This window comes from Echeneis naucrates, chromosome 22, assembly GCF_900963305.1.
Source record: "Echeneis naucrates chromosome 22, fEcheNa1.1, whole genome shotgun sequence".
Classification (NCBI taxonomy): domain Eukaryota; kingdom Metazoa; phylum Chordata; class Actinopteri; order Carangiformes; family Echeneidae; genus Echeneis; species Echeneis naucrates.
In genome coordinates, this window is record NC_042532.1 from 21,188,739 (window position 1) to 21,216,232 (window position 27,494).

At 45.0% G+C, this 27,494-nt stretch overlaps 1 protein-coding gene across 1 annotated transcript in view; it reads left to right on the forward strand.

The window, feature by feature from the left end:
- npas3 (neuronal PAS domain protein 3) overlaps positions 1-27,494 on the forward strand; it is a 160,926-nt gene that overhangs the window by 47,054 nt on the left and 86,378 nt on the right. Inside the window, exon 2 of the mRNA XM_029493976.1 lies at positions 8,139-8,237. Within this exon, the coding sequence (XP_029349836.1) occupies positions 8,139-8,237 (99 nt within the window). The remainder of the gene's footprint in view (positions 1-8,138; positions 8,238-27,494) is intronic.

Below are 27,494 nucleotides of genomic sequence, written 5' to 3' on the forward strand. Positions count from 1 at the left end.
TAAAGGCCTCTGATTGGCTGAGATGTGAAGGGCACTGTGACCAGAGGCGACGCCTCAGTGAATTATTAACAAAGAGCGTCTCTCTGTCCATCATTTTAAACACACACTCCTGTATAACTATATTAACTCCGATACAGAGACGGACTGAGAGGAGAAAGACAAATCTGTCCTCCTTCTTTATCAGCGTCGTTTTAAACAAGCAGCACTGAACTGGGTGGTTTCACATTAAGCCAAATGATTTTATCATCCAGACGTCCCTTTAGTGTATTTAAATGGGCGCTTAGCAAGGTTAAACAAGCGGACGCCAAGCAGGACTGCAGACAGGTCTGATCTTCCACTGACAGGTCGTCATCTAAAAAAGGTCAGCGACCGGCTGCAGGGACGGGATCCATGTGATCCAGAACCATCCTGGTTTCCTGGAGGAGCGCTGACCCGGAAGGCCTTAAACCTTCATTCTGTCAAAGCCAAATCCACTGGTCAAGAAAAGTTAGTTTGTATTGAAATTTATGGGAAAATGCCCCTTCTCCTCCTTGATTTAAAAACAAAACAACAAAAAACAAAGCTTTGTTTCCACATCCATCTCTGTGTTTTGACGGTAAACACAAAGGCTAGCACTCTAAACTGTGTGCAGGCTGTCGTAAATGACGTGAAATAGAATAAATTCAGATCACATAAAACTAAATTCGTCAAATTTTTCCCGTCACATTTGTTAAATTCACAACATGTTGAATCAGATGACGTGATCACGGCGGAGTGATGGTCGTCTGGTTGGTTCACAGGAAGAGAGGGGCTCTTTGATTTTCCCTGACACGTTCCTCCTTTAGACCCGGAGTTTTCCACCTTCTGCTCTGTGACTCATCTGTAAACACAACAACTCTGCTCTCCCTCTAATGACTCCAGCTCGTCGGCTGCAAGACGCCGCAACGTGGCGACGAGTCTCTTCAAATGTAAAGCAACGCCGTCAATGAGCGGCTGCAGAAATGCAAATATAAACTGTGGAGGTCCGTGTGTGTGTGTGGTGTTAAAGCAGCCCTATTCTCCAGCCGAAGCCTCTCATCCTCTGTGTTTTCATACTGACGCTCTGTGAATGTCAAAGAGCCGCATGAAGCCAGGCCTGTCAGTCAACGACCGAGTGTGTGTTGTGTTGGAGAGAAAGTGTGTGTCCATGTGGATGAGTAGTTGTGAGTGGGTGTTTGTAACTGTGTGTGTGAGAGGGAGTGTATTGTGAGTTGCCAGAGGATCTGTGTGAACAGTGATGTGTGACAGAGAGAGAGAGAGATTTGGAGCTGAGAGGGAAAGAGAACGGGCGACCGAGCTATAGAATGAGAGAGAGAGAGAGATTTGGATCCCTGAGAGAGAAAAGAGAGAGAGTGGTAGATCGAGGTAGAGAGTGCTGTGATCTATGTCTGGCTGCTGGATTTACTGGATCTGACACACACAGCTAAAACCTTCTTCACTCTCTCTCTCTTCAGGCATCCAAACTGACTGACTTCTTTCAGTCAAACAGGAAACAGGAAACAGTTGGACCTGGGGACTATTTTTAGTGGCGGATTGATCTGCATGTCGAGGCAGCCAGAGTGTCAGTCAGTCAATAATCAGACTGCATTGATTATTTATTGATTATTTATTGATTATTGGCTCCGTCATGTTTCAGCTCGTCCTCTGTGTTTGTGTGTTTGTGTGTGTGAGATCCCGTCTTACCTTCCAGTGACTAACTTTATGGAAGCAGTGAGTCTACACACACTCTCTCTCTCTCTCTCTCTCTCTCTCTCTCTCTCTCTCTCTCTGGATCATGTGACCTAAAACGTTGACTCTTCTTCAGTGTCAGTGAATCAAGTCGTCTCAAACAAAAACAAACACGTCTTCATTTTTCTCTTCATGTTGCTTTAACAGACGACCACCTGTCCTCTCCTCGTCTCCTTTCCTTGTCTCCTCCTCCTCTGAATGTCAGAATAACCTTTTGCCCAGACATGAGGAGCGCTTGATTTCTCATATCTTGCTGGTGACATGCCCACTCACAGGGCTGTTTGAGTGCCGTGGCGAGAAGCCTTGAACATCAAACGCACCGTGAGCAGTTCAAACACAGGGCTACCTTCCCGGGCCTCTCTAATTCTTCAGATATAAAAGGAGGATGGTGAGAAGAAAAGTCCAGATATCTGGGCCCGGCACTGATGGCAGCTTTCTGTGAAATCGGACTTAGCTGTGTCACCCCAATAACTCCGCCCCCTTTCTTCACAAGTGTGGGGGAGGCAGGAACATTTCTGCTCGGCTCTGTTTTTTCATTTTTCATTTTTACACCTTTTCACCGAACAGGAAATGAGTGAATGGCATCCATCCGGCTGGGGGTTGGACCGGCTCTGGTTTCTGCCTCTTAAAGGAAGACGTTCCTCAAATCTTTTCCTGTCATGTCTTATTTTGAAAAGGTCCAGACCTGCTCCGTTCAGGAAGTGTCTTCAGATCACTTCTGTTCTGGTGCTACAAATGGACTGACGGTTGAGACCCACCGAGCCCCTGATGGTGCCTCACATTTTCTCATTTTATAAAGCCCATTAAGCCTCCCATTGAGGCCCCGCCCCCTCTCTGCGGCGCCCTCAGATCAGTGCTGTAGCTAGCGTCTGCTGATGGCCTGCAGGTGAGGCCTTCAGGAATCATCAGTACATTCTACCTATAGCAGTGAGTTGTGAGGCGTTCAGGGGACATTTGTTCTGTCTGCCTGTGAACCAGCTGGACTCTGGAGTCCAGAATCAGAAACGGATGAGTGTGTCCCATCATGCACTGCAGCCTTTGCTGGTGACAGCCCTGCGGCTCTAGTCTTGTTTTTTGATGTCATCATGACATCACATTAAGTCTATGGAGTCTATGCAGGTGGGTTGATTTTAGTCAATGCTGCCATGGCAACAGCTGGCTTACGATCAGCGTGTGAGGTTAAGTTTTTGAGCAAAGGATTATGGGTAGTTGTTAGAGGGTGAAATGCTAAAGCTCCTACAGGTGTTGAGGTGTTTTTATGAGAGCGGAGAAAAAAAGAGGAGTGTCACAAATTGATAGAGAAAACAGAACCTGTGTGTGTGTGTGTGTGTGTGTGTGTGTGTGTGCGTGTCTTCATGCTTTCATGCACAGATTTATTGCACTTGAGTGTGTGTGCATAATTTGTACATGTGCAGAGCCACCTGAGCTTGAGCTGTTATGTTTGTGTGTGTGTGTAGACTGTATACTGTAGAGTGGTTGTACCTGTAAATGTCAGGCAGCTGTCCTCTGAAGCCGACAGCAAAGAAATCAGCAGTAAATCAGGGCCGGTGGTTCGACTAAAGAGGTGATTAATAAACATGTCATCTGTGTGTGTGTGTGTGTGTGTGTGTGCGTCACCCCCTGCGGACGTTATTTACTCGGAGACAGAGCGGCAGTGAGGGAGAAGAGGTTGGGAAAGTGAAAATGAGAGAGGGACCTGGTGTCCCTCCTCCTTCCTTTGTCCCCTGATTTGACTCATTTCTCGGCCGCCTCACTCTCGTCCTGTTGATTCAGATCTAATGAGGGCAGAGATTATTTTCCTGCTCTGTCCTTTAGTCTGTGAGGCTGAAAGAAGAAGGAAAAAAAAAATAAGCGTCCTGTTGAGATGTGAATTGCGGTGGAGGACTCGGGTCAACCCCCCCCCTCCCCGCTGCGTCATCCTTAAAACAAAAAGAGAGATGCTGAAGCGTCGCCCGTCATCACACTTAGCGCCGCGACTGTGCCGCCTGCTCTCTAATGGAACTTCATCCATTTCAAATGACAGAATCCATTACCCCCACATGCACCACTCTGCGGTGCAAGTGTTGCTCGCACTGGATTTATTCTTGTTATTTGCTGATAATGCGTGCAAACTAAACTGAGACACATCTCTTTTCCCACCTCGTGCTGATGATTAACTTGAGAAAAGGGGGTCGGGGGGGGCTGGAGGTTCAGGAAGAATAAACTTTAGAAAAGGAGCGTGAGCAGATCTGTGTTGTTGAATAACACGCTGAAATATCATTCGACTTTAGTTCAGATTTGACCTCAGAACGCCTTCACAAATCAACTGACCGACATTATTAACCCCTTTAGAGCCACTTTAAGGCTTTTCTGTTGTTTTTTTTTTTCATAAAAAAAGATTAATCTGATCCTGCCTGATCAGTTCAAACTCAGAAAACCAAAACTAACTGAAAACTCTGAATGTTTCCGTCTTCTCCACAGAAAAGTTCCTCTCATGTGTTTGGGTTGTTTCTATCTTTATCTGATCAGGAGTTCTGCTGATTCTTCCCGACAACAGAAGCCAATCTTATCGTGGATCAACAGTGTGTTTCATCCAGACCATTAAAAATAAAGCTGAAATATTTATATGATGTTTTTATGATTGGATGTGATTTAATGAACATTATTGGCTGAAAATGTTCAGTATAAATAATATTGATTAGTTTATTAGGGCGCAGGTCGCTGCTGTTTCCTGTCACACAGTGATGAATAGCGGAGCAAGTTGTGTGTTAAATGTAGGTTGTTAACGCTGTTGTCGGTCGATTGTGATGATGTAAAGATGAGCAGCTCACCCTCAGTCCTGTTTGAGTGTGAAGACTTTCAACACTTATCAGGTTTTACAGAAATGTCCTTCCCTTTGAAAAAGGTCAGTCAAATCTTTCATCATTAAAAAAATGTCTTTTTAAAATGTTCCTTTGACTGATTGTCCAAAAATCCCCTGAATGTCTCATCGGCCCGGTTTGTCTTGACTTTCTTTTTTTAAAACTTAAGAAAAAAATAAAAATAAAAATCCTCCTCAAATTTTCTAAATCACTTGATCTTCCCACCTGTTGAAGTGGCATTATTCTCCAAAACCCTTACAATCCTTCCAGCAGGCTGAGCTTGGAGGTCTTCGTCCTCAGAACCTGAAATTCAGATCAGTCCTGACAAAGACGGAGGGAAGACACACACTTTAAACACTGTTGTGTTCAATGAGGTTAAAACCTCGCCTGGCTTTACTGCTGCACTGGAGCAAGACCGACCAGCTAAACCTGGACCAAAACATCTGGCCAGCTGGGGACAAAGTGTGTGTGTGTGTGTGTGTGTATATATTTGACCCTGCCCTGGAAGTGTGGTAACGTTCCCACAACAAACCGGGGTTATAGCGAATAAACATGGGAACAGGAGCCAGTGTATTTCTTTTGTGTGTGTGTGTGTGTGTGTGTGTTGTGGTGCTGCCTGCTAAACTGACACATTTTCAATCACATGGTTTATTCCGGGGAAATTGTCGAAAAAGAGGGAAAAGGGCAGATTTCTGCGGCTCTGTGGGCTACAATAGGACAAGCCAGGATTAGTTTTTCACTTTGTGCGTGCGTGCGTGTGTGTGTGTGTGTGTGTGTGTGTGTATACTCTCAGACAATGCCCTGGTAGCCAATTTGTAATATATAGTCGGCCTTGAAAAATGGCCCAGATCTCCCCTTCGCTGTCTGCAATTTAGCTCTGTCGGCGCTCGGCAATACCCATTGTGCTGCCTCCCACCACTGCCATTTTGGCCTGATGGAGTGTGCGTTTCTTACTTGTGTGTATGTGTGTTTGTTTACTTGCTTATGTGCATCTCAGTGTGCATTTACCCATGAGTCTGTCTTTGTGTGTGTGTTTGTTTGTGTCGGTGTGTGTGAGCTGGCGACTGTTTATTCTCAGGTTATTGAATTTCTGTTTGTGTGCATGAGCGATTATGCAAGTGTGTGTGTCTGTGTTTGTGTAGCTGCATTGTCAGTGTGAGCCTACAGTCTTAAAGTGTGTCTAGTTGATTTTCTGTGTGTGTGTTTGTGTGCGTTTGATGCAGTGTAGTCATTCGTCCACTTTCCACAATGACACCTGAAGGCATCAATCTGGAACTAATGGATAGACTCATGAAAAAGAGGGAGAGGATGGAGGGATAAAGGGGAGATTTAAGGACGGAGGGACGGAGGTGGAGACACACACTGGATGAAGGAGGGAAAATTAAGAAGAGGATGATTTAATGATGGAGGGAAGAGATGCTGAAAGATTTAAGGGTGGGAGAAAGGAAGTGAAGGAAGGTAGAAGGGAGGATGAGAGGGAGTGATTTATGGATGTGAGGGAAGGGAGGAAGGTGAGTGATGGATAAAGACGGAGGAGGGCGGAGGGGAGGAAAGGAAGATGAAGGATGGAGGAGGAGTTTGAGGAAGGAAGGGCAGGAAGAGGAAATGAAATATTAAGGGATGTGATTGGTTCGCTGCTGTTCCTTTAAGAGGCGGAGTGCATGATGTCATTAAAAGTTTGAATGTTTATTTGTCCCTAAACTTCATGACCCGCTTTTTCTGTGTCAACAGAAGTCAGGGTGTATTGAAGTCAATGGGAAAATGAAACATGATGTTCATTTGGAGGGAACCAGACCAGGAAGGAGGGGAGGGGTTAGGGGCGGGGCTACTGTGTGACTGTCCAGGTGAGCTCCACCGACGGGTTGAAGCTTCAAACGAGATTGTCAACTTGTTTCTGTTCTCCTGAAGCCGTGAAGTGAGACAACCTGCTCCTCTCTTTTATTGTGTAATTGTATTTTTTTACCTCCCTCCTCCTCGACAGCAGCAGCGGTATGTTTCCTAGTCATGCATCAAGAGATCAAATCTAAAAGTAATACAATCTCTCGGACTTACATCTCGCCGGTTTAATTTGAAAACCGACTCTCCGCCTTGTGCTGAAATAAGTTATGCCGGCGGTGGCCTCGCTTCACCCCCTGACAGGAACAATAGCAGGCGGCCCGCCTCAGAAAACTGTGTTTTACAATAATACTCGTCCACAAAGCAAGACCGACAATGTCAGTGGTTTTATGGGGCGCTGCACATTGAAGCTAATGTTCTGCTGCAAGCCAGCATCGCTCCGCTGCCTCCCCCCTCTCTCCCCCCTCGCTCCTCCCTGTCTCTCTCTCTTCCCCCCTCCCTCTCTCTCTCCTCCCACCCTCCCTCCCTATCTCACCCCTCTCTCCCCCCCTCTCCTCCCTCTCTCTCTCTCCCACCCTCCCTCCCTCCCTATCTCACCCCTCTCTCCCCCCTCGCTCCTCCCTGTCTCTCTCTCCTCCTCCCTCTCTCTCCCACCCTTCCTCTCTCTCCCTCCCCCCCATCTCCCCCCTCGCTCCTCCCTGTCTCTCTCTCCCCCTCCCTCTCTCTCCCACCCTTCCTCTCGCTCCCCCCCCCCCCCACCGTCTCACCCTCTTTCCACCACCAGTTTTTTATTTCTCTCCGTCGCTCCCCCTCTTCGTATGAAAAATCCATTCCAGCATGGGTTTTGACAGGCTGTCTTTGGTGGGTGTGTAAAATTCAAATAATTCACCGCTGCATAGACAGTCACTTTGGGGCTGCTTTGTGTTTCGTATTTGACTCTGTGTCACTTCGGCTGCCTGTCGAGTCCCAGTCGGCGGCGTTTAGCTTTCAAAATGAAAAAAAAAAAAAACAACAAAAACAAAACACCACCTAACTGGAAGTTTTATTTATTCTAGTAAATATTTCCAGAGGCAGGAGCTGTTTCAAACCAGTTTTACTTTGAGAATAACGATGATCAGACTTTTATTTGTGGACAAGGGCGAGAGAGAGAATCCTCGACTTTCATGTCGTTTGAAAAGAGATCTGAGCTGAATGAGCATCGTGGTTTAACCCTTCACATGCAGGTCCCCCTTAATCAGCTTAGCTTCTTGGTTTTTGCCTGAAAAGTTGACCTTTGAGTTAAAGGTCCCACTTTAATACTTTTTCCAAACTTTTTGTCTTCTGAAGAAGGAAAAAACATCTCAGTGTCTTTTTAACAACCAAACAGAAATGTAACTTGTCACACACGGTGTGGCTCCATGTTTTGTTGAAGTGAATCATACTTCTGAAGGTCCACTCTTTTCCTTTGGTTAGAAATGCCCAACTGTTTCTTTACCACATGAAGCTGAAGTCAGACTATCTCTGACTTCCTGCCGGTCTAAATATCTTTTGCAATGTTGAATTTTCTGCTCTTTAAATGGCTGCATAGCTCATGACCTTTGCTGTTTATAAGTCCTCCTGGTTTCCTCATCTCACTCATCTTTGTTCCTCCTGCCTACGTTCCTTCTTCCTCTTCTTCTCATGCTCGTTGTTGTTAAAGAACCTTTTCACGTCTTTTTTTTTTTGTGTGTTTCACAGTGACCCCTACTGGGAGCGGCCGGCTAATGCAGGCAGCTGCTCCGCCGCCCGGCCCAAGACCCTTCACCTGGTCGGCCAGCAGCACACCTCCTCACCATGGTAACGTCTGTGTGCGCTGTAGTCGTAGTAGAAGTAGACGTAGCACCAGTAGTGGTAACAGTGTGTGTGTGTGTGTGTGTGTGTGTGTCTTTTTGTTGGATAAGAGCAGTGTGAGTTGGTGGTTGTTGCTAAATTGCTTCAACCAGAGTTTTCTCACATCTCTTCGCGGGGGAAGTTGTATTAACCTAGCTTAGCTTATTTTATCTTAGCTTAGTTTAGCTTAAAGCCAACTATAATCAAATCAAATTTATTTATATCACTGCAAATCATAAGGCACTTTACATATCGAGCAGCTCTACACCAAACTCTTTCAGGCGTTCAGTCAAAATAAATGATTTCAAAGTACTAAATAAAAATATCACCACAGCCGCAGACCCTTTTTGGACAAATGATGATGTTTGGGAAATAATTGTGTTGGAATTGTGAGTCCACAAAGTTTGGAGTTAACAGCTCCGTCAGCTGTCATCAAACTGCAGCACACACCTGAAGTCAGTCTGTAATTTAAGGATTCATTTTTCAGAACTTTGACAGAAGCAGATGTTTTTCAGCGGAGACCAAACTGACAGTATCTGCAGTAACTCAGAGTGTGTTAGTCAGGAGTTTGTTTGTTGTTTTGTGTGTCCATCTATGACCATTAAAGACCGAGGACTCGAACGCAGCAGCAAAAGACTCTGTAAGGACTCAGGACGACTTGAGTTGTCTTCATCACAGATGAGACAGCTGGGACAGTTGTGTAAATGTAGATCAGATACACAAAGTCAAATTTTGAAAACATTTGAATTTCGATTTCATCTTCTTAAATGTGTTTTTTGTTGGTCGTGTTGTGTTACAGGTGTACACCTGTTACCCATGGAAGCCTGTGTCAGAGCGTGTGGGCAGTTTGTGCGTTTGTGCGATCAAAACAAAGGATCGTCAGTGTTTGTGTGAAAAATGTCCTTCTACTTTCCTGTGAGCTTACAGTTTGTGTGTGTGTGTGTGTGTGTGTGTGTGTGTGTGTGTGTGTGTACTACACATTGTGCAGTCTGAATTGCAGCTTTTGTAAATCGCTGCTACCAAGTTGTATCATTCCTCTTCAATCCATCACCCCCCACCTCCCCGCCTCCCCCCTCAGAGGTCTTTGTCAGCGAACACAGAGAGGAGATTTGACACCAGGAAGTGAAGTGAGGCTTGGTGTGTGTGTGTGTGTGTGTGTGTGTGTGTGTGTGTGTGTGTGTGTGTGTGGTGGATTATAAAGGGGGATTTGTGTCGGTGTCAGGCTGAGAGCTGAAAGGAGACGGCAGTTAATAGCTCATTATATGAAGGTTTTAACACCGTGTCGGTCGGTACATAACACACAGACACACAAACACACACATTCACATCACAACCTTTTCATAAACAGACTTTATTTTATTTCCTTGACAACTAAACATGTGATGAAAGTTTTTGTTTTTTTATGTGTGAAAGTCAAAATTAACAACTGATGGGAGTTTGATTTTATATATTTATATATATATATATATTGTGTTGTTGTGTTTGTTGTGTTCAACTCCATGGGCACTCTCATATCCTCACCGTTGCTATGGTTACCTGGCATTAATTTTGAGGCAAAGTCAAACTGTGGACCAGCTGTTTTAACGCACAGCTGTCAGCCAATCAGAAGCCAGCAGAGAACCAAGCTTTGTGTGTGTGTGTGTGTGTTAGATCAGTGTTGTCAGGATCTGTGCGTCCAGGCCTTTGGAGTGTGTCTGCATGTGTGCATCTTGTGTCTCTCTCACTTCGGCCCCGGCGTTGTTTCTAATGTTGAGGTGAAATTGAGATAAATGGTTGAGGAGCTGAGGGGCCACAGAGGCCCCTGATATACACTCCACCTGTCCACTCTGCTTACAGCCCTGTGTGCGTCTGTGTGTGTCTGTGTGCGTCTGTGTGCACATTTACAGGCATCCTGGTTTTTACTACGGTATGCGTGTTTTTCGTTTAATTAATTGTCTGTATGTCACTGCTGAAATTTGTATTTACATGCACATCTCTGCCTGTGTGTGTGTTCCTGTTGTGTGTCTTTGTATTTATACTGTGTGTTTGTGTGTAAGCAGAATGGTTGTAAACCAGAAGAGACAGATGTACCGGGGAGAGCCTGCCGACTGCAGCCCTGTTCACTTTCCTGCATTCAAACACACACGCTGACACACACTAACACACATGCTCGCACACTGACACACACGCTGTTATTGAGGTGGAACTTCAGGTGGAGAGTAAATGTTTGGTGAGAGACAACAGAGAAAGAGGAAAACTGAGAGAGAAGTCTGACTCGTCGTCTGTCAGCTGATTTCCTGGTTTGGTGTCCGACCGACAGGAAGAGGACGAGGACGTCCTCGAGACAGACGACTGAGATAACGCGTTTACTGTCAGACGGCAAACGCAGGAATTATGAGCTGGAGGGACAGCCAGTTTATACTAAACCTGAAGAAATGTTGACTTTAGAGACTAATCTAAAGTGAACGTGAACAAACCTCATCCTGCCGCCTCTTCTCTGGTCCATGAAACGATGAAAACGTGAACGTGTTTCTGAATTTATGGCGGCGGCGGCGGATGGAGGGATGATCAGAGGTGTAGCAGGTGTGTTCGGGACTGTCCTCATAAATCCTCCTCAGCTTCCTCCCCTCTTCTCCATCTTGTTCACCTTCCTTCTCTCCTTTCCTCTCCTAGTTTCTCTTCCTCCCTCTCCCCCTTTTCTCCCCCGTTTCCTTCCTTCTTTCCTTCCCTCCATCTCGTTCTCCTCTTCACTTTCACCTGCTCTCTCTCGCTGTGTTGTGATGAGCTCTGGCGTTTGTGTGTGTTTTCCCTCTCCCATGTCGCTGAGTCGACTCTGGCGTGTCGTTGACTTTGTTCAACTTTCTCTCTTTGATGTCACTCGTTGTCTCTCTTTATTCTGAAGTTGAACTCCTGGAGTTCAATAATTTAGCCCCTTTCTCTTATTTTGTCTTTTATTTTTCTATATTTTATCGTCTCCCTGTGTCTTTGTCTGGCAGGAAACATGTTAATAATGAATTGTATAGATTTAGACAGAGTGTGTGTAGCACAGATCTTTTGAAGTCTTCATGTGATGTTTGTAGTCCAGCAGCATTGATCTGAAGCCCCATCTGTCTGATTGTGACTGAAATCAGCGGTCAGAATGTTTGATGAGGTTTGTTTGAACGGAATCAGCCGGATGAGATTCAGCTAAAATCACCTGAAACCTTGTTTATCTCCGAGGAATCAAACAGGAGGATGTTCAGCATTCAGGAACTGAATGCAGGCCGGTCCGGCTCTACCGCCACAAAACTTGTAGAAAGAGAGCAGAAACTGTTCTTCAACTTTCTTTCTTTGGTCAAATAAGAAATGTTTCCTGTCGGTGTGTCCGCCGTGACATCACCAACTCAGAACGGGCTGCTCTGCAATCGCCAAGCAGCATCGCATAGTGGAAAATTATTACATTATATTATTTATTATCTCACACACAAGAAGTTGGTATTCGCGTTTCAACGGTTGTCTCTTTTCCCTGGAGCCCAAATGCTTCACTTCCTTTTTCCTTCCTATCATTAAAATTCACAGGACGGAAATATCACAAAGACCAGATCTGTAAAGACGTCGACGTTACGACTAAATGAGTTTTTTCTAAATACGATAAACTTAAGTTAAACCTGAGATGTACAAAAAAAGTCAGATTGTTTCTGAGAACTTCCAAAAATAGATTCATGTACAGTCTGTGGTTGAACTATATTTCCTGATGCATTATGGGATACTATTAGTGTACGATCTTGGCAGGAGGGAGGAAGTGTCCGTCGGGGATGCGTCGACAACAAAACACCAAAAGTTCTGTCGCGGCTCTTAGCAAAGCGCCCCATCCGGCGGCGGCTCTTGACTGACACCACCTTCTGTCTGGCGGTTTTCCGTCGCCACTGGAGATTTGCATTCATCCAGATGAAGGTTTGAACTCATCGTTTGGCCTGTCAGCGCGCACCGCTTCAGTCCTCAGACTTTGTCTCTCCGGCGTCACTGCGAGCAGCCGTTAACTCGATGCACTCGAGAGGCGACTGGTGGCGCTCTGGAGAAAACGGCTGAAAACATCTTTTTATTTTATTTCTGTTTTTGATTTCTGACGAGCAGCTCTCTCTGATAGCGGCTCCCTCCTCTCCTCGTTTATCCGTCCTCATAACAGCAAATCCCTCACCTCGTTGGACCGTTACCCACCTGTGGCGCCTGCAAACAATCGCTCAGATCCAGAGCAAACACACAGACACAGACACACTCTTTTTTCCCCCTTCATATATTTGCTTTTCCTTATTCCCGGGGTTTTGTTTACAGTGAAAAGATTTGACTTTCACCCTGTCTCCACCTGCCTGAGCTGCTGTGCCGCTGTTTGCTGTTGCCTGCGGCGCTTTCTCAGCATCAGCCGGTCTTGTTACTGCGGCGAGATTCCCCCCCGAGGAAGACGGAGCGCCAGAGAGACGTGCACATGAAATAAAACCTGCTGTTTGGCTCCGTTATGGTGCCTATAGATGTGTTTCATACGGTTTTAACAGGAGAGGAAGGCGTTTGCTGCATGTTTCTGGTTGTTTTTTGTTTTTTTTTTTGGGGCGTCTAACAGGCTGAAGCCTCGCAGGACTTTTACCTCCCTCCCTTTGATTCTTGTTCTGCTGCTTGAAGGGAAAATAAATCTTGAAATCAGCTTCACTCGTGTAGCTGCATGCTCCTCCGGTTTGGTGTGGATTTGATGCCATCTGTGAAACAAATAAAGTTAGTGTTTGGGTTTTGTTTGTTTTTTTTTTATTTCTGAGCTGACGTCTGCGTTTCAGCCTTCCAATGAAATGTTTGTCTTGAATCTCTCTTAAATTCTGAGAAGACTCAATCTACATAAAAATCAGCTGCACCTGATTTCTGTTTTAGTTTTTGGTTTACAGATAAGGTGCTGATGTTGTTGCTGCTGTGAGACTCAAACTCACACAAAAAAAAAAAAATCATTTGAAATGAAACACGGAACAAAGCCTCATTTTATTTTCCTCTTCTCGTTGCTCTGCTTGTAGCAACATCAGATCCACTCAGAGGGAAAGTCTAATCTGAATTTCAGATAAATGATAAATGCTGAATTGAACGTGGATGAGTCTGACTCGATGGTCTCTGGATCTGTCGCTCAGTGTTTTATCATCTCAGCTGTTTGACACGGTGGTCCCGTGGTCAGCACTGTCGCTGTCACCACTTTCCCATAGACTTCAACACTTACAGTCTTTGATTGTGCCATTGCTTTAATATCGAAACGTGACGTCTCTTCAGTGACTCGGCATTGGAAAAGGCTGAGCTAGCTCATTAGCATGCTAACGTAAATGTGAGAAAAGCTGAGACAAAACGCATTTCCCACCGCCGCGATGCTAATGCTAACGTTAGCTCCTCAGGTCAGAGCGGATCATAAATCTGCTCCTGGACTCTGAATCCAGACTAACCTGGAGTTGGATCGAATGCTCTCCAGGACCAAACTTCTCTGCTGCCTGTTTTAACTCACCATTAATAACTTCTAATGCACCAAGGCCATTATTTCATTCCATTTAGGAGCTGTGTGTGCTAGTGTCAGGGGGAGGAAGGGGAGGGATTGAATAATTCTGCCTGTTTGTTAAGGAATGGTAGATTTTCAATTAAAGTAAATATATTGTAAAAACAGAATCTGAAGAGAGAGAGAGCGAAGGCCTACAGCCGGAGCTCAGCCACCGCCTCTGATGTACGCCTTATTAATTACATTTACTCAGTCCAGAGAGAGAGAATCTGTAATTCTGTGTTTTTGAAGAAGGCACGAAAAGATCAAAGGCAAATGAAGTTGAGCAGGTCCGTGTAATGTGAGCGTTGGAGGCCCCGAGCGTTCAGAGCGCTGACAGGACCGAGATCACACTCCTTCATTAGTTCATGCATGTTGCATGTTGAAGCTGCGCAGTGTTGTATTTATAACCAGGAGTGTGTGTGTGTGTTAATTGTCGGTGATAGTAACTTTAGTTTGAGTTTTCAGTCTTGCACAGGGCAAAGCTTTTTCATGTCATAGTCAACAAAAATTTGAACGATCTGTGTCTTATTTGATTTTTATTTGATTTATTTTTTTATTTTATAGTTTTTGAGATTTTATGTTTTTTGACGTTTTGTCTATTTAAAACAGGCGTCACAATCCGACAGAAGTTACAGAAAAGGCTGCAGAAGCAGTGTGTGTGTTTGTGTGTGTCTGTGTGTGTGAGCCAGCTGTTTGCTGCTGCAGCAGTTAGACTGACAGGGAGCAGCAGTTGCTGTTATTCATGAGCATCTTTGCTTCACGTTTCAGCTATAATTAATAAATTCACACATTCACACATGCCTGTGAGGTTGGAGTGAAATATTAACAGGATCACACACACCGTACAGAGAAAAAACTCTTTAAAATATTCAACATTTATGAACCAAATATTCACTTTAATTGTTTTTATATTCACTGTCATTAATTTATCAGGTGACACTGACCCTCAGTCATTTGTCATGGATGTGTGTGTGGAGCGTCAGCAGTATCAGCAGTAACAGCCGTAACACAGCAGCAGAACTCAGACTGAATGAAGCACTTTCTCTGTTTACTCTGTTGCACGCACACGCACACAGACGCACACAGACGCACACAGACGCACACAGACACACACACTTACCTTCCTCTCAGTCGCTGATCCGTTGTGATAGACGGGCCAGATGTGTGAGTGTTTGTCTTTTCCTGCGCTTGCATACATTTGCGTGTCTCTCTCTCTCTCTGTGTGTGTGTGTGTGTGTGTGTGTGTGTGACAGCCAGTCACCTTGCAGGTCTGCAGCTCACCGCTGCATGAATAAACATGACTGCCTGTCCATATCCACTGCCAGCTCCACTGCACTTGACTCCGCTGCTCTCTGTTCTTCTCTCTCTGCGTTTCTATCTGCAGCAGTTTGTTATAAAAACAGGATCATCAGTTTAAAGAGAGAACAGTCCGTATCAGTGTGTGAGGAGGGGGGGGGGGGGGGGGGGGGGGGGGACAGAAAACAGATCACAGCGGTAATACCTGGCTAAGATGGCCAAAAGTATGTGGACACCGATGAGCTTTCCATTTTTCCCTTCCAGGAATCAAATCGTATGTTTGTCTGATGTGTGTTTTGATTATTAAGAACTTGTGTGTGTGTGTGTATGTGTCGCATGTTTCCTATATTTTTGTGTTGTCTGCCTGATGGGTCTTCAGTGTGTTTCTGTGTGTGTCTGTTGTTTGCTTGTTGTGTCTTTGCTCATCCCTTGGGGAAATTCAGCTTCCAGTGTCGGCACAACACAGCAGGCAAAACACAAGGTTAAACAGCGTGGTGTGTGTTGTGTGTTTGTTGTTGACACAAACAGCTCCCTCTAACAGACCATGATCACCTGAGGTCTTCACCCATCTCAGCCTTTGATTTCTCTCCAGCCGCCTTTGATTCACAAATCGTCTTGGAAGTGAAACTCAACTCGACCTCCAACTTTTAATTGGATTCAGATTCTCTCGGCTCGGCTGCGTCGAGGCCTTCGGCCGTCGGCTGTCAGACTTTGGGGAGCCGCGGCGGCTGCAGCGCTGCCTGTAGTTAACTCTAATTAACCATGTACACTTTAATTTTGAAGGGATCATTTTTCATGAACTTGTGTTTTTTTTTTAATCTTTGATCCCTCATCTGGACTGAGAGAAAAATCCAGTCTGTTCAAAGAGCTCAGTCAGGTGGATCAAATCCATCGAACCGGTTTTAACCACCAAGTCTAAAACGACTTACTTTACAAACGTCAGGGAGAAACGGAGGGAGAGAGAACAAAGCAAAGAGGAAGTTTGGGGGGAAAATGGGATGCAAACTGCGAAAAGCAGAGAAGCTGACAGGAAGACGAGAGGACGAAGGTCCAAGCTGTTAGAGCATCAGTCAGACGGGTGGACAGACCCCCTCCACCACCGTCCAGTTTGTGGACATTCAACTGTGAAAGTCTCCCTCAAATTGTCTCTGTCTCCGTCTTCAGGAGTCTATCTGCTGGAGGTTAGCCGGATAGACACGCTGCATTTAGAAACCTCTCTCTCTTCCTCTACCTGTCACTTGTGCCTCTTTCGCCCCATCTCCCCCTTTTGATTGCCCCCCTCCCCCGTCTCCTAACACGATCCCAGCCTATTTCTTCCAGTTATGGTCCACTTGCTTCATGGAAAAGATTGAGCTGGCAATCCCTCTGTCAGATAGGACCAGAGCAGAGTGGGGGGGGGCGTTCGGGGCCGAGCTCAGACAAGATAATAGTTAAAGAGCTACAAGCGGCGAAGGCATTAATGTGAGAAAATGAGGTGTTAGCAGTCTCAGACATTCAGAGCACTGAGGTCCAGATGGGACTTCGGACAAACCATCTGAGCCACACTCAAACTTCACAGAAACTTTCATGGAGGAGAACACAAGTTTGGAAAAATACACACTACAACTACTAAAACTGCAGTATTAGTACAGCAGTATCTCTCCCTGTAGTGTAGGGCAGAACCTGTAGGACTGGTGTGGCACCAGTACAGTAGTTGTACCACGAACACATCCACTGTTATCAGCAGCCAACCAGCAGTTATTTCACACTTTATATTAACTGTAGAAGTATTGTGGTATAGTAAGTAGTTGTAGAACTTGTGTAGTGTTAGCAGCTGCAGTGTATCTTACAGTATTGTCCTCAGCAGTAGTCTGACCCTGGTTGCTGGTCCCACCAATAAAAGACAGCCTCAGCAGGATCAGCAGTGTTTGTTAGCAGCTTCAGTATTTCTTTAGTCATTCCACTTCTGTTATCAGCATTTACAGCAGCTCCAGTAAACCAAATTTTACAGCGGTTAAAAAAGTAACACCCCCTTAGTGGCGTTAGCAGGATCAGAGTTAGCAGGATCAGCGTTAGCAGGATCAGAGTTAGCATGATCAGAGTTAGCAGGATCAGAGTTAGCAGGATCAGAGTTAGCATGATCAGCGTTAGCAGGATCATTGTTAGCAGGATCAGAGTTAGCATGATCAGCGTTAGCAGGATCAGAGTTAGCATGATCAGCGTTAGCAGGATCAGTGTTAGCAGGATCAGTGTTAGCAGGATCAGAGTTAGCATGATCAGCGTTAGCAGGATCAGAGTTAGCATGATCAGCGTTAGCAGGATCAGAGTTAGCATGATCAGCGTTAGCAGGATCAGTGTTAGCAGGATCAGTGTTAGCAGGATCAGAGTTAGCATGATCAGCGTTAGCAGGATCAGAGTCAGCAGGATCAGAGTTAGCAGGATTAGCGTTAGCAGGATCAGAGTTAGCAGGATCAGAGTCAGCAGGATCAGAGTTAGCAGGATTAGCGTTAGCAGGATCAGTGTTAGCAGGATTAGCGTTAGCAGGATTAGCGTTAGCAGGATCAGAGTTAGCAGGATCAGAGTTAGCAGGATCAGCGTTAGCAGGATCAGAGTTAGCAGGATCAGCGTTAGCAGGATCAGAGTTAGCAGGATCAGCGTTAGCAGTAGCTGTAGCACTTCATCCTTGTTCTCAGTGGTTTTATTTACCGTTTGTCCTCTGGTCCCAGTTTATGGGTTTTTTAAGGTGGATCTATCCGTGCTGCTGTTAGCCAAACGGCCCATCACCAGGATTAGCAGCTGTTGTTTTGGTTCGTCATGAAACCAGTTTACAGGGTTTTTAAGGTGGATCGATCGCTGACCTGTTACCCAAACAGCTGAGCGGCTCTCCTCTCTGTGTCTGACTGGAAGGGCCTTTTATGGAGTCCTTTAATTATCAGCCTCAGTGTTTTTACTGTGGTGGCGTGACTGCATTAGCTGGGATTGAAAACCAAACGGGGTGAAATGTATAAAGAGGCCTTTTACTGCCCAGTTAAACAGGCTGTGTGGATAAAAACACAGGCTCGTTGGTGAGCTAATGATTTACACTGTGTTGTTCCCGTTGTTGGTAATTTACTAATTGGTTTAGTGTATAAAATCAAATGAAGAATAAAAGCTCATTTGTTTTCTGCTGCTGAAATGGTCGATGTAGAGCGTAACTGAATGAAGAAGTTGATGTGTAGCTCTTGGTCTTTGGTTTATTATGATAATTACTTCTTTCTGTGACATTTTCCACGAGAACAACACTTCTGCTATCAGGTATTTGCTTTCTGGCTGTATTTACAGTCACTGACACGGAGCACCAACTCCACCTTTAAACTTTGAGCGGTGCTGACTCTGGTGGTCTGGAGACAAACTGACGGTTCCTCTGTGTTTCAGCTTCTCTTGTGGATTTGGAGGATTCGCTGTAGTTTGTATAAAAACCCTCAGAAGGTCCTTAATCATAGTTGGAGGACACATCACAGACCAGAACTGGTCCAGACGCACACACACACACTAACACCTGTTCTGGACAACCTGTAGCTGATACACACAGACACACACACACCGTCTGCTCTAAATTCTTAATCATTGCTGGACAAAACACGCCTCCCTCTCTCTCTCCTTCCCTCCCTCGCCCAGTCCACTTGTTCCTCCGCTGTGGGGATATGAACCTGTCCGGCTGACAGGGAACTCCCTCCGGAGAGCCGAGATCACAGATGCTCTGCTGATGGGATGTCCACTTAGAGTGCACACACACATTCATTTTTATTTGTATGTCACCTGAGGACACGTGCACGCACACGCCGTTTGACCATCACGTCTTCATCCAAGGACGAGCGTCGGACACCAACACACACACACAGACACACACAGACACACACAGACAGGTCCATCTGGCCAGGAGAGGTGGTAATGTGTCTGTAGGTCAGGCAGGAGGCCGGCTGTGTTTGTTGGAAGCTTCAGTGAGTCCGCAGGGTCCTGCCATGATTAAGAACTCAAACTCCTGCTTGTGCACAAAGTGTGTGTGTGCGTGTCTGTGTGTGTCTGTGTGTGTGTGTGTTTTTGTAGGAAGGAGAAAGAGCGGGGGAATAAAAGGGAGAGATAATTAAAATGCCAAAAGACGTTTGCTGCTCCAGTCGGAGTCAGACAAAGAAATGAACTTGTTTGTTTATTGAGGGAAGTTTGTTATTCACCTGGGGGGGTGATGGGGGGTGATGGTGGGGGGATGGGGGGGGATGGGGGGAGTGGGGGGGTGGGGGGCGGGTGGCGCAGTGGTTAACAAGAACACTCTGAGTTTGAAGCCTTTGGGGATTTTCTGGTTGGAGTTTGCAGGTTCTCCGGCTTCTTCCCAAAGATGGCGGTCCTGTTGGTTCTGATCTGAAGAGGTTTCAGTGTATTTAGCCCCGCCCCTTGTTGTCACATGACGACAGCGTTGGTGTCCCAGTCCCTGATGTCATTGGTTCACTGCTGTTGAAAGAGGAGACGCCGAGTTGACTGATTATTTCATTCATCATATGTGATGAAGTTCATCTCTTTAGTTTAATGGGATGAAGGGGGGGGGGGGGTCAGGGGGCTTACAGGCTCCGCCCCCTGACCTGCAGTCAGCTTTTTATAGAAGCAATATTGTGTGTGTGTTTAATCACATGGCTTTGGACCAATCAGCTCCTTCCTCCTTCTCTCTCTTCTCTGTTTTCTACTCACTTCCTGTTTTTGTGGCCTGTTTCTGATGAATTCTGATGCTGGCAACAACATAAGTAACGACGACAACCATAACAACGACAACAAAAACAACAACACCAGGAGGGGAAGGAGAGAGAGGGAGCTGCAGGGCGGCAGGAGTGTGAGAGCGTGCTGTGAACTCCATCAAGCATCAATTATTCAGCTTTCTGTGTCTTTGTACAAACAAGATCTCTGGCAGAGAGGACGACACACACTGAGTGAGGAACCACAGACACACACAGACGACAACACAACCACATCAGTGATCGGCAAGGGTTTGGCTGATGGATTAGAGGAAGGCTGATCAGGCGATGAAATGTTGGCTGCTCCAGACTCCGCCCCCTAACTTCGTGCTAATCCAAGATCTGTATCGGTTTGGGGCCTGTCACTCAAACAGACCACGCCCCTCATTATGTATCAGGCTAATTCAATGTGAACAGATGACTTTAGCTCTGGAAATCAGCTGTAGAAAGTTGGTGCCTCGGGTTTAGGAATTCTGTCTTAACAGAGCCGGAATTCTCTCCAACAGTTCATTAGTCCAATAATCTCATTGGTGAGTCACAGTTTAACCTTGAATCCATGACAGTTCACCGATTCAAATCCAATTAGAAGCTGGAGCAAAGACGCAGGACTGCACAGCTGATCCCGGATCAGCTCCCTCCATCTGGGACGGTACCAGAGTCCTGAATCAGCTGTGGTTCACGCTGGCATCGTTTCATTTTGGATAGAAAGTCTTTTATTTCTGTTTTATTTTGGTTTGATGAACTGCAGAAAATCTTGGCTCAAACATCAGATCACTGATTTACTGAACGCACCTACACAGTATAAAAAAGACTTCAGCCTCACCGTGTGTGTTTGTGTTTGTGCGGCAGTCTGGCCTCAGCATCAGGTTTCTGTAACCTGCTTTGATCAGTCACAGCAAGAGAGGCTGGCAGTGCTGCACCCAGCAGGTGTGTGTGCGTGTGTGTGTCTGTGGACATGGTTTTGTTCCAGGTTGCTTGAGCTGCTTGACGTTCGACCTCAGACGTGAACTGAACTGGTGAAATGAATAAAATGTGATCATTTGATACAAATCTAATGATCCCGTCAGAACTCAACAGAACAAATATCTAAATATTCAGATAACATATAAACAAAAAAGGTATTTCTATGGACAAGATATATATGTCTCTAAATGCAAGTTAATTCATTTAGAAAAATAAATTTTACAAATTTTGATGCAGCATTTGAGCGGCGACTGCTCCGCAGCTGCCTGTTTACGATGGTAACCACGACGACCAGCGTCCTCCATCCATCAGGCTGCTTTCGTTTCGCCTGAAATGACCACCATTGTTTCCAAAATAAGGAGGAGTGTGTGTTTTTACTGTTGTTACCATGACAACACAGCCCCGCTGTAAACAGCTGGATGTGCGTCAGTGACATCATCAATGAACAATCGATCGATCGATCCAGGATCGAGAAATGAAATCCAAATTCCAGTTTGTGTTTGTTGCCTCACTGTGTGTGTGCGCCGATGTTGGGCAGCTCTGTGTAAGTGTGTGTGTTTGGGCAGTGTTGCAGGCCAAAGGTATGTTGTTCTGACTCTGTTGCCAAACTAATTAACGCTGTAGAGCTCAGAGGCCTGTGGAGAGGCTGCACCACACCGAGTGATATTCTGCCAAAATACCTTTTTGCTTCTCATTCTCGCACACACACACACACACACACACACACACACTCTCTCTCTCTCACTTCAAGTACATAAACACCCAAAGTGCTTATATAAAAAAAACCCACCACCAACAACAACAACAACAAAAACACATCCACACACAGACTTCCTCCTGTCAGACTCCGTCTTGGCCTGTGACGCTTCCATCCTGCTATCCCGACAACAAGTCAGCGTTCCACTGCTCTGTGTGTGTCTGTGTGTGTCTGTGTGTGTCTGACCATGCCACTCAGTGTTGACTAATGATGTCATCTGAATTTGACAAAGTTCACACTGATGGGAAACGCAGACCTCTTAAAGGAACATTTTATTAAACATGAGAATTCAGAGAAAAAGATGGAAGCTGTTTTTTAGCTTAGCTTATTTTATCCGAGTGTATCTTAGCTTCAAACAGCTAGCCTAGCTCTGACGGATTAATGAGTCTTTGTTGTAGTTTTATCTCTAGATTACACCATTTCCTGTCTCCTCCACTAATGAATTGAGATAAAAACACAAACTGTTGAGTTGAGTACTGACGTATTTCTACTTTAGTTTACAGACTTGTGCTGAAACACCATATTTACCTTTTATCCACTTATTTTATGCAGTGTTATTCAATTCAGATTAATATTGGAAAATAGAAAAAGGAATAATGATGAAATATTGCTGCGTAGCACTTAATCCACTGATGTGACTTACTTTTATTCAGAACTACAAACCTCCTGTAGGTCCAAAGTCTGAAAGTGTTGGTTACTTTAACGCTAACGGGATTTTCTCAGTTAGAGATCTGGAACTGGAAGATGGAGAGAGGATGGAAGTTAAGGAAGGAGGGAAGTAGAGAGAGAACAAAAATAGGAGTGGATGTTAAGAGGTTAGGAAATGAGAAAAGAGAGGAGAGAAGGAGTGAGGAAAACAGCCAAGGAGACAAAAATCCAGGAGGAGATGAAAAGCATCAGAACGAGGAACCATGAAGGTGCAAATTGGAAAGAACTAACACAAAAAGTAGTGAGAAAGGAGGTGATGGAAGGATAAAAGACGAGGAGGAAGGAAAGGACAGAAGACAGGAGGAGAAATTAGAGGAAGGAAGGAAAGAAGAGAGGGACTTCGGTGATAAACGAGAAAAGTAAAAAAAAACAACAACTGTAAGATTCCAGATGAAAAAGGAGAGAAAGGAAAAAGGTGTCGGAAAAAAAGAAAGTGAGAGATGTGAGGGAGGTGTGAGGAGGAGGAGGATGACGAAGGCTGTCAGGGGAGGAAGACTCATTCACTGTCTGCTGGCTGACAGCCAGAGAGGAGGAAAGAGAGACGTCTCTTTGTTTGAAGGTTAGAGGAGGACGGGGGGAGACGGGGGGAGACGGGGGGAGGAAGGATTGCAGTGAGGGAAAGAAAAGTAGAAGAAATGATAAAGACACGAAGAGAAAGGTGCTCAAGTAATTTTATGTCTCCAAGGTGGCAGCAGCTTTTACACCGTTAATAGTGTGTGTGTGTGTGTGTGTGTGTGTTCACGTGCACGCTCCTGCCAACTCTTTAACGAGGGACTGCTGCTAATTTCAGAGCTAATACTGAACTGTTCCACACCACTGAACCCAGGGAGGAGGAGGAGAGGATGTGAGGACATAGGAGACAGGAGGGGATAGGGAAGGGAGGAAGGGGGGAGGACAGAAGAAACAAGGACACAGTGAAGGAGGGACAGAGGAGACAAACGGAAAGGAGAGGGTTAGGACATGAAGGAAAGGAAGTAAGGAGGTGAAAAGAAGTTAGGATATAAGATGGGGAAGGAACCAAACAAAGGGAGGAGGGAAGGAGGGAAAGGAAAGTGAGAGGTAAGGAAGGAGGACGGGGGAGGGGGGGTTCAGAGCTGTCGCCTCCTTCTCCTCTTGCGTCCTTCTTTCATCATCCCTCGTTCCCTCGCTGCCCTTCACCATCTGCCTCCATCTTTCCTCGTTCTTTCACTGTCTTCCTTTTCACTCTCCCTCTCCGACCTTCGACCTCTGACCTCCTTCTTGCCTCTCATGTTCTCACAGATTTTTGGTGACCTCACAGTTTTGATGTCTGGCGTTCCCCTCGGTTGGCGGCGTTTGACTCCCGTGTGAACGTTCATCCAGCTTATGTTGTTTCTGTTGTCGCTGTAACCGTGGCAACTACGTCTGACCTGCTGTGACAGTAACCATGACGATGTTGGTTGTTATTGTTGTAACCATGACAACCAAAGTGACAGGAAACGCCCATCGTGCTGGACGTCAGCTTTCAGCTTCCTTTCAAGTGCCAACTGATGGATACTTAGGTATTTAATCGGATTTATTTTTCTTTTTACCTTCTTCCCAAACTCATCGATCCGGTTTAAAGCCTCAGCGTCACGTCACTGCGCTAAATCTGACGCAGAGATACGACAGCTGTGAAAGCAGATGACGGGATCTTATTTGAATATTGACATTATTTTAATTTCCAACAGTCACAGTAAAGAAAACTTTACTTCCATAAATCTTCAGGTTTTTATTCCGGCTGATTGATTAACCTGAAATATAATTTCCACGCAGCACCAGATTGATTTTACAGCAAGTTACTTATGTGCTTCTCATTAACATATTCATCTGGAATTTATTTTATTTTATTGTCTATCACTTTCAACACGCCTCCCTGTAATTTGCTTCTCTGTGTTAATTCATGTTGGATTTTCTTAGTGATTCATGTTACTATTCATCTTTAGTAATTAAAACCCTCCTCTCATATCCATAAAATTCACATTATTACTCCATAATGTTCCTTATCATATTAGTCATATGAGCTTTGCTTAATTGTGCTGTGTTGTGCATTAATGAATTTGTGCATTTAAGTTTCCTTCCAGAGGAGATAACTGCTGTTGTGAAATTAAATGAGAAAATGTCTGCAAGCTAAAAAATTACATTATAAATATTCAATCAATAAATTATGTCACAGTTTAAACTAAATGAAATATATATTTGATTGACTAAATTGGACGTGTACACACAGTGTCCTGCAGGTTTTAAAGCAACAAAAACATTTCTAATATTTAAGTAAGTAAAATGATCCCCATCGTTGAGGCTTTTCTGAAACCTTACTGTATTTCTTTCCTTTCTTTATTTCTAATTATTTAATTGGGCATTTTCATCAGATTGAGCAACTATCTTATATATATTTATTAATGATTATGTTTTTTGGTAGTTAACAAATAATTATTGTTTGATTATAATGGTTAGATGGAGAGAAAATAAAACAATAAAACAATTCTAAAGTATAATGAAAATCTAAAGAATATTGAAATTAACTGATATTTGTCTGTAAAAATATAATAAGTAAAAAGTATAAAAGCATAAAAAACTCTTCATCTTCGTTCAGAGGTGTGTGTGTGTGTGTGTGTGTGTGTGAGAGCAGCTAACAGGATGTTGGGAGCTGAAATGCTGTTAATGCGATCAACATGGCCGATCACTTAGAGTTGTGTGTGGCCCCGCCTCCATCACTGATGTCACTGTTTAGCTCAGCTGGACTGTGATGTCACTGTGATGTCACTGGAGGTGATGGGGGAGTCGGCTGGTTTGTATAAAGTGAAATCTCGTCACTAATCTAACTTTTAGATTACTAAATATATATAAATGTATTTATTTAACCTCCAAAAGTCATCTTAGCACACAAACAGGAAACAGGAAGTAGCTGCTGGCTGGTTGTAGTAGAAGAATTCCATATTTAATCTCAATGCCACCTTAAACGGATATATGAAGTGTTGAGATGTCAATTCACAGTTCGGTCAAATCTTACTTTACGTTTATTTCTATGAAACAGCGTGTTGAAACACCTGAGACACTGTGTGTGTGTGTGTGTGTGTGTGTGTGTGTGTGTGTTCTCCCAGCAGCCCGCCTGCTTGCTGTCATGCTCGGGTTGATGCTAAAGCAGCGTGGCAGGCAGAGATTGGTAAAACAGATAGATGCCGAGAACGCGTCCAAACACCACAGGACATTTTCCAAAGTGTCTCAATGAGGCAGAGACGAGGTGGGGGGGGCAGAGGGGTGAAGGAGGGGGACTTTTAAAAAACACCACACACATCCGCTGCTGAAAATAGTCCCCAACCAGAGCTCAGTTACCTTTTGGCCTCCTCTTCACTTCTCCCACTTCAGTCGGCCCCCCCACCAGGTGGAGGATCAGTTCTGTGATCATCCTGCTGCAGGATCATTAGCTGGTGAATCTCAGGGTACCCTGGCTGATAAACACACACAGAAGGTCTCCTTGTGTGCGTTCCTTTAATAGTTTCAGATCAAATATGTTTGTGTTTTATTCTGCTGACTCAGCGATCTGAAGGGCGCAAAACCAAACCAGCCACAGGTCACCATGACAACAACAGCCGCCGGTCCTGTCGTAGTGACGACGACAGGCGCAAAGGGAAAAGTGACGGTGGTACGAAGTCAACAGGTTGAAATGATTGGCCCCTGCGTCGTCATGGTTACCACACGGCTGAAGTTGTAGAACAATCAGCCGACTTCCTCTCAACAGAAAATGTCACCTGACGCTGTCGTCGCCTCACGCACTTCTTCGGTTCGTCCGTTTGTCCGTTCGGTTGTTCTTTCTTTCTCAGTAGGCAGATCGGTTTTGGAACTCGCTCTCCTGATTGGTGATCTCACACACACACAGCGAGCAGCAGTATCATCGCCATGGTGATGTCAGCAGGCGGGGCTTAATCCAAAGTGACACTTGTTCTCTGCCTTCCTTTCCCATCGCCATGGAAGCAATTACCCTCCTCCTCAAGGGCCCTTTGTCTGAGTGTGTGTGTGTTTGTGTGTGTTCTGCTCGGTTCTCAGCCTCTCTGGAGTTGACGGGGTGGAACCACACATGCGAGTCACATGAATGGCTGAATTGAAAGATTGGTGGGGGGGTTCAGATCCTGTCTTCTGATTGGCTGACTACATCAGATTTCAGAAAGAAAAGAAGTGTTGGATGGTTGGTCCGGCTGGGCGGGGCTTGGGGGTGTGGCTAAGGGCACAAGCAGCGACTTCTTCGTTGTGACATCACAAAGTCCCTGAAGTCCTGACGGCTGGTCTTCAGGTCCAGTTTCTGAATCCAGACTGACACCAGACTTTTATTCCTTCTTGGCTCTTCTACGTCTCCATTATTTCAGCCTCTTCTCTGTTTTTTTTTTCCAGTCTGTTTCTCGCAGAAATGCTTTTTTTTTTTCATTCCTATCTGAATCTCCATCTTAACCAAACCCAAATCTGTACAGTCTATAAGTTAAACCTTCTGTGTTTGTGAAAGGAGATTTCTATCAGCTGTTAACGGCCTGTAGAAGTGTGTGTGTGTGATGGCTATCAGCGGTCAGGACCTCAAACCTCCACAGATTTCCCCGTCGGCCACCGGTGCAGCGTTCTTGAGTTTTATCTGCCGCCTTAATCTCTCTCTCTTCATATTGCTCACCATGTTTCTCTTTATCTCATCAGAGACGTCCCTGCATGGATTTTCTATATTTTATTCTATATTATTTATTTATTTATATTTTTTTTAAATGCACTTCCTCTCAGTTTGTCCTCTGTTGACGAATGAGCTGATCATGTAAACAGATACTCTGATATCTGGACACAACAGAAAAATTAAGCCCAGAGTTTTATTCCCAAATATAAATTGAACAAAAATTGAATTCTGTTCGGAACAAAATGAGCTGGGTGTGAAAGTAAATGTGCTTCATCCCCCGGAGAAAGAAACTACACAATAAAATCTAAATGGATTAGTGAGTATTTCAGCAGACAGTTAGATGCCTCGACTGCGTTCTGTTGTCTGATTCAGGCTGTTTTCTGCTGATCAGAGCGGATATTTAGAGGAAGTTGATGTTTGTGCTGAAAAAAGGACGATCTTCATCAAAACTCTCATATCAAACCTTCCAACAGCAGCAGATCGGCTGATTTGTTTGGACTGTTGGACTTTTTCTGAATATAAATGGGTTTATAATCGTTTCCCGTCAGCTCACAAACGGTTCAGCTCGTTCATGACGCCGTCACGTGACATCAGTCGGACT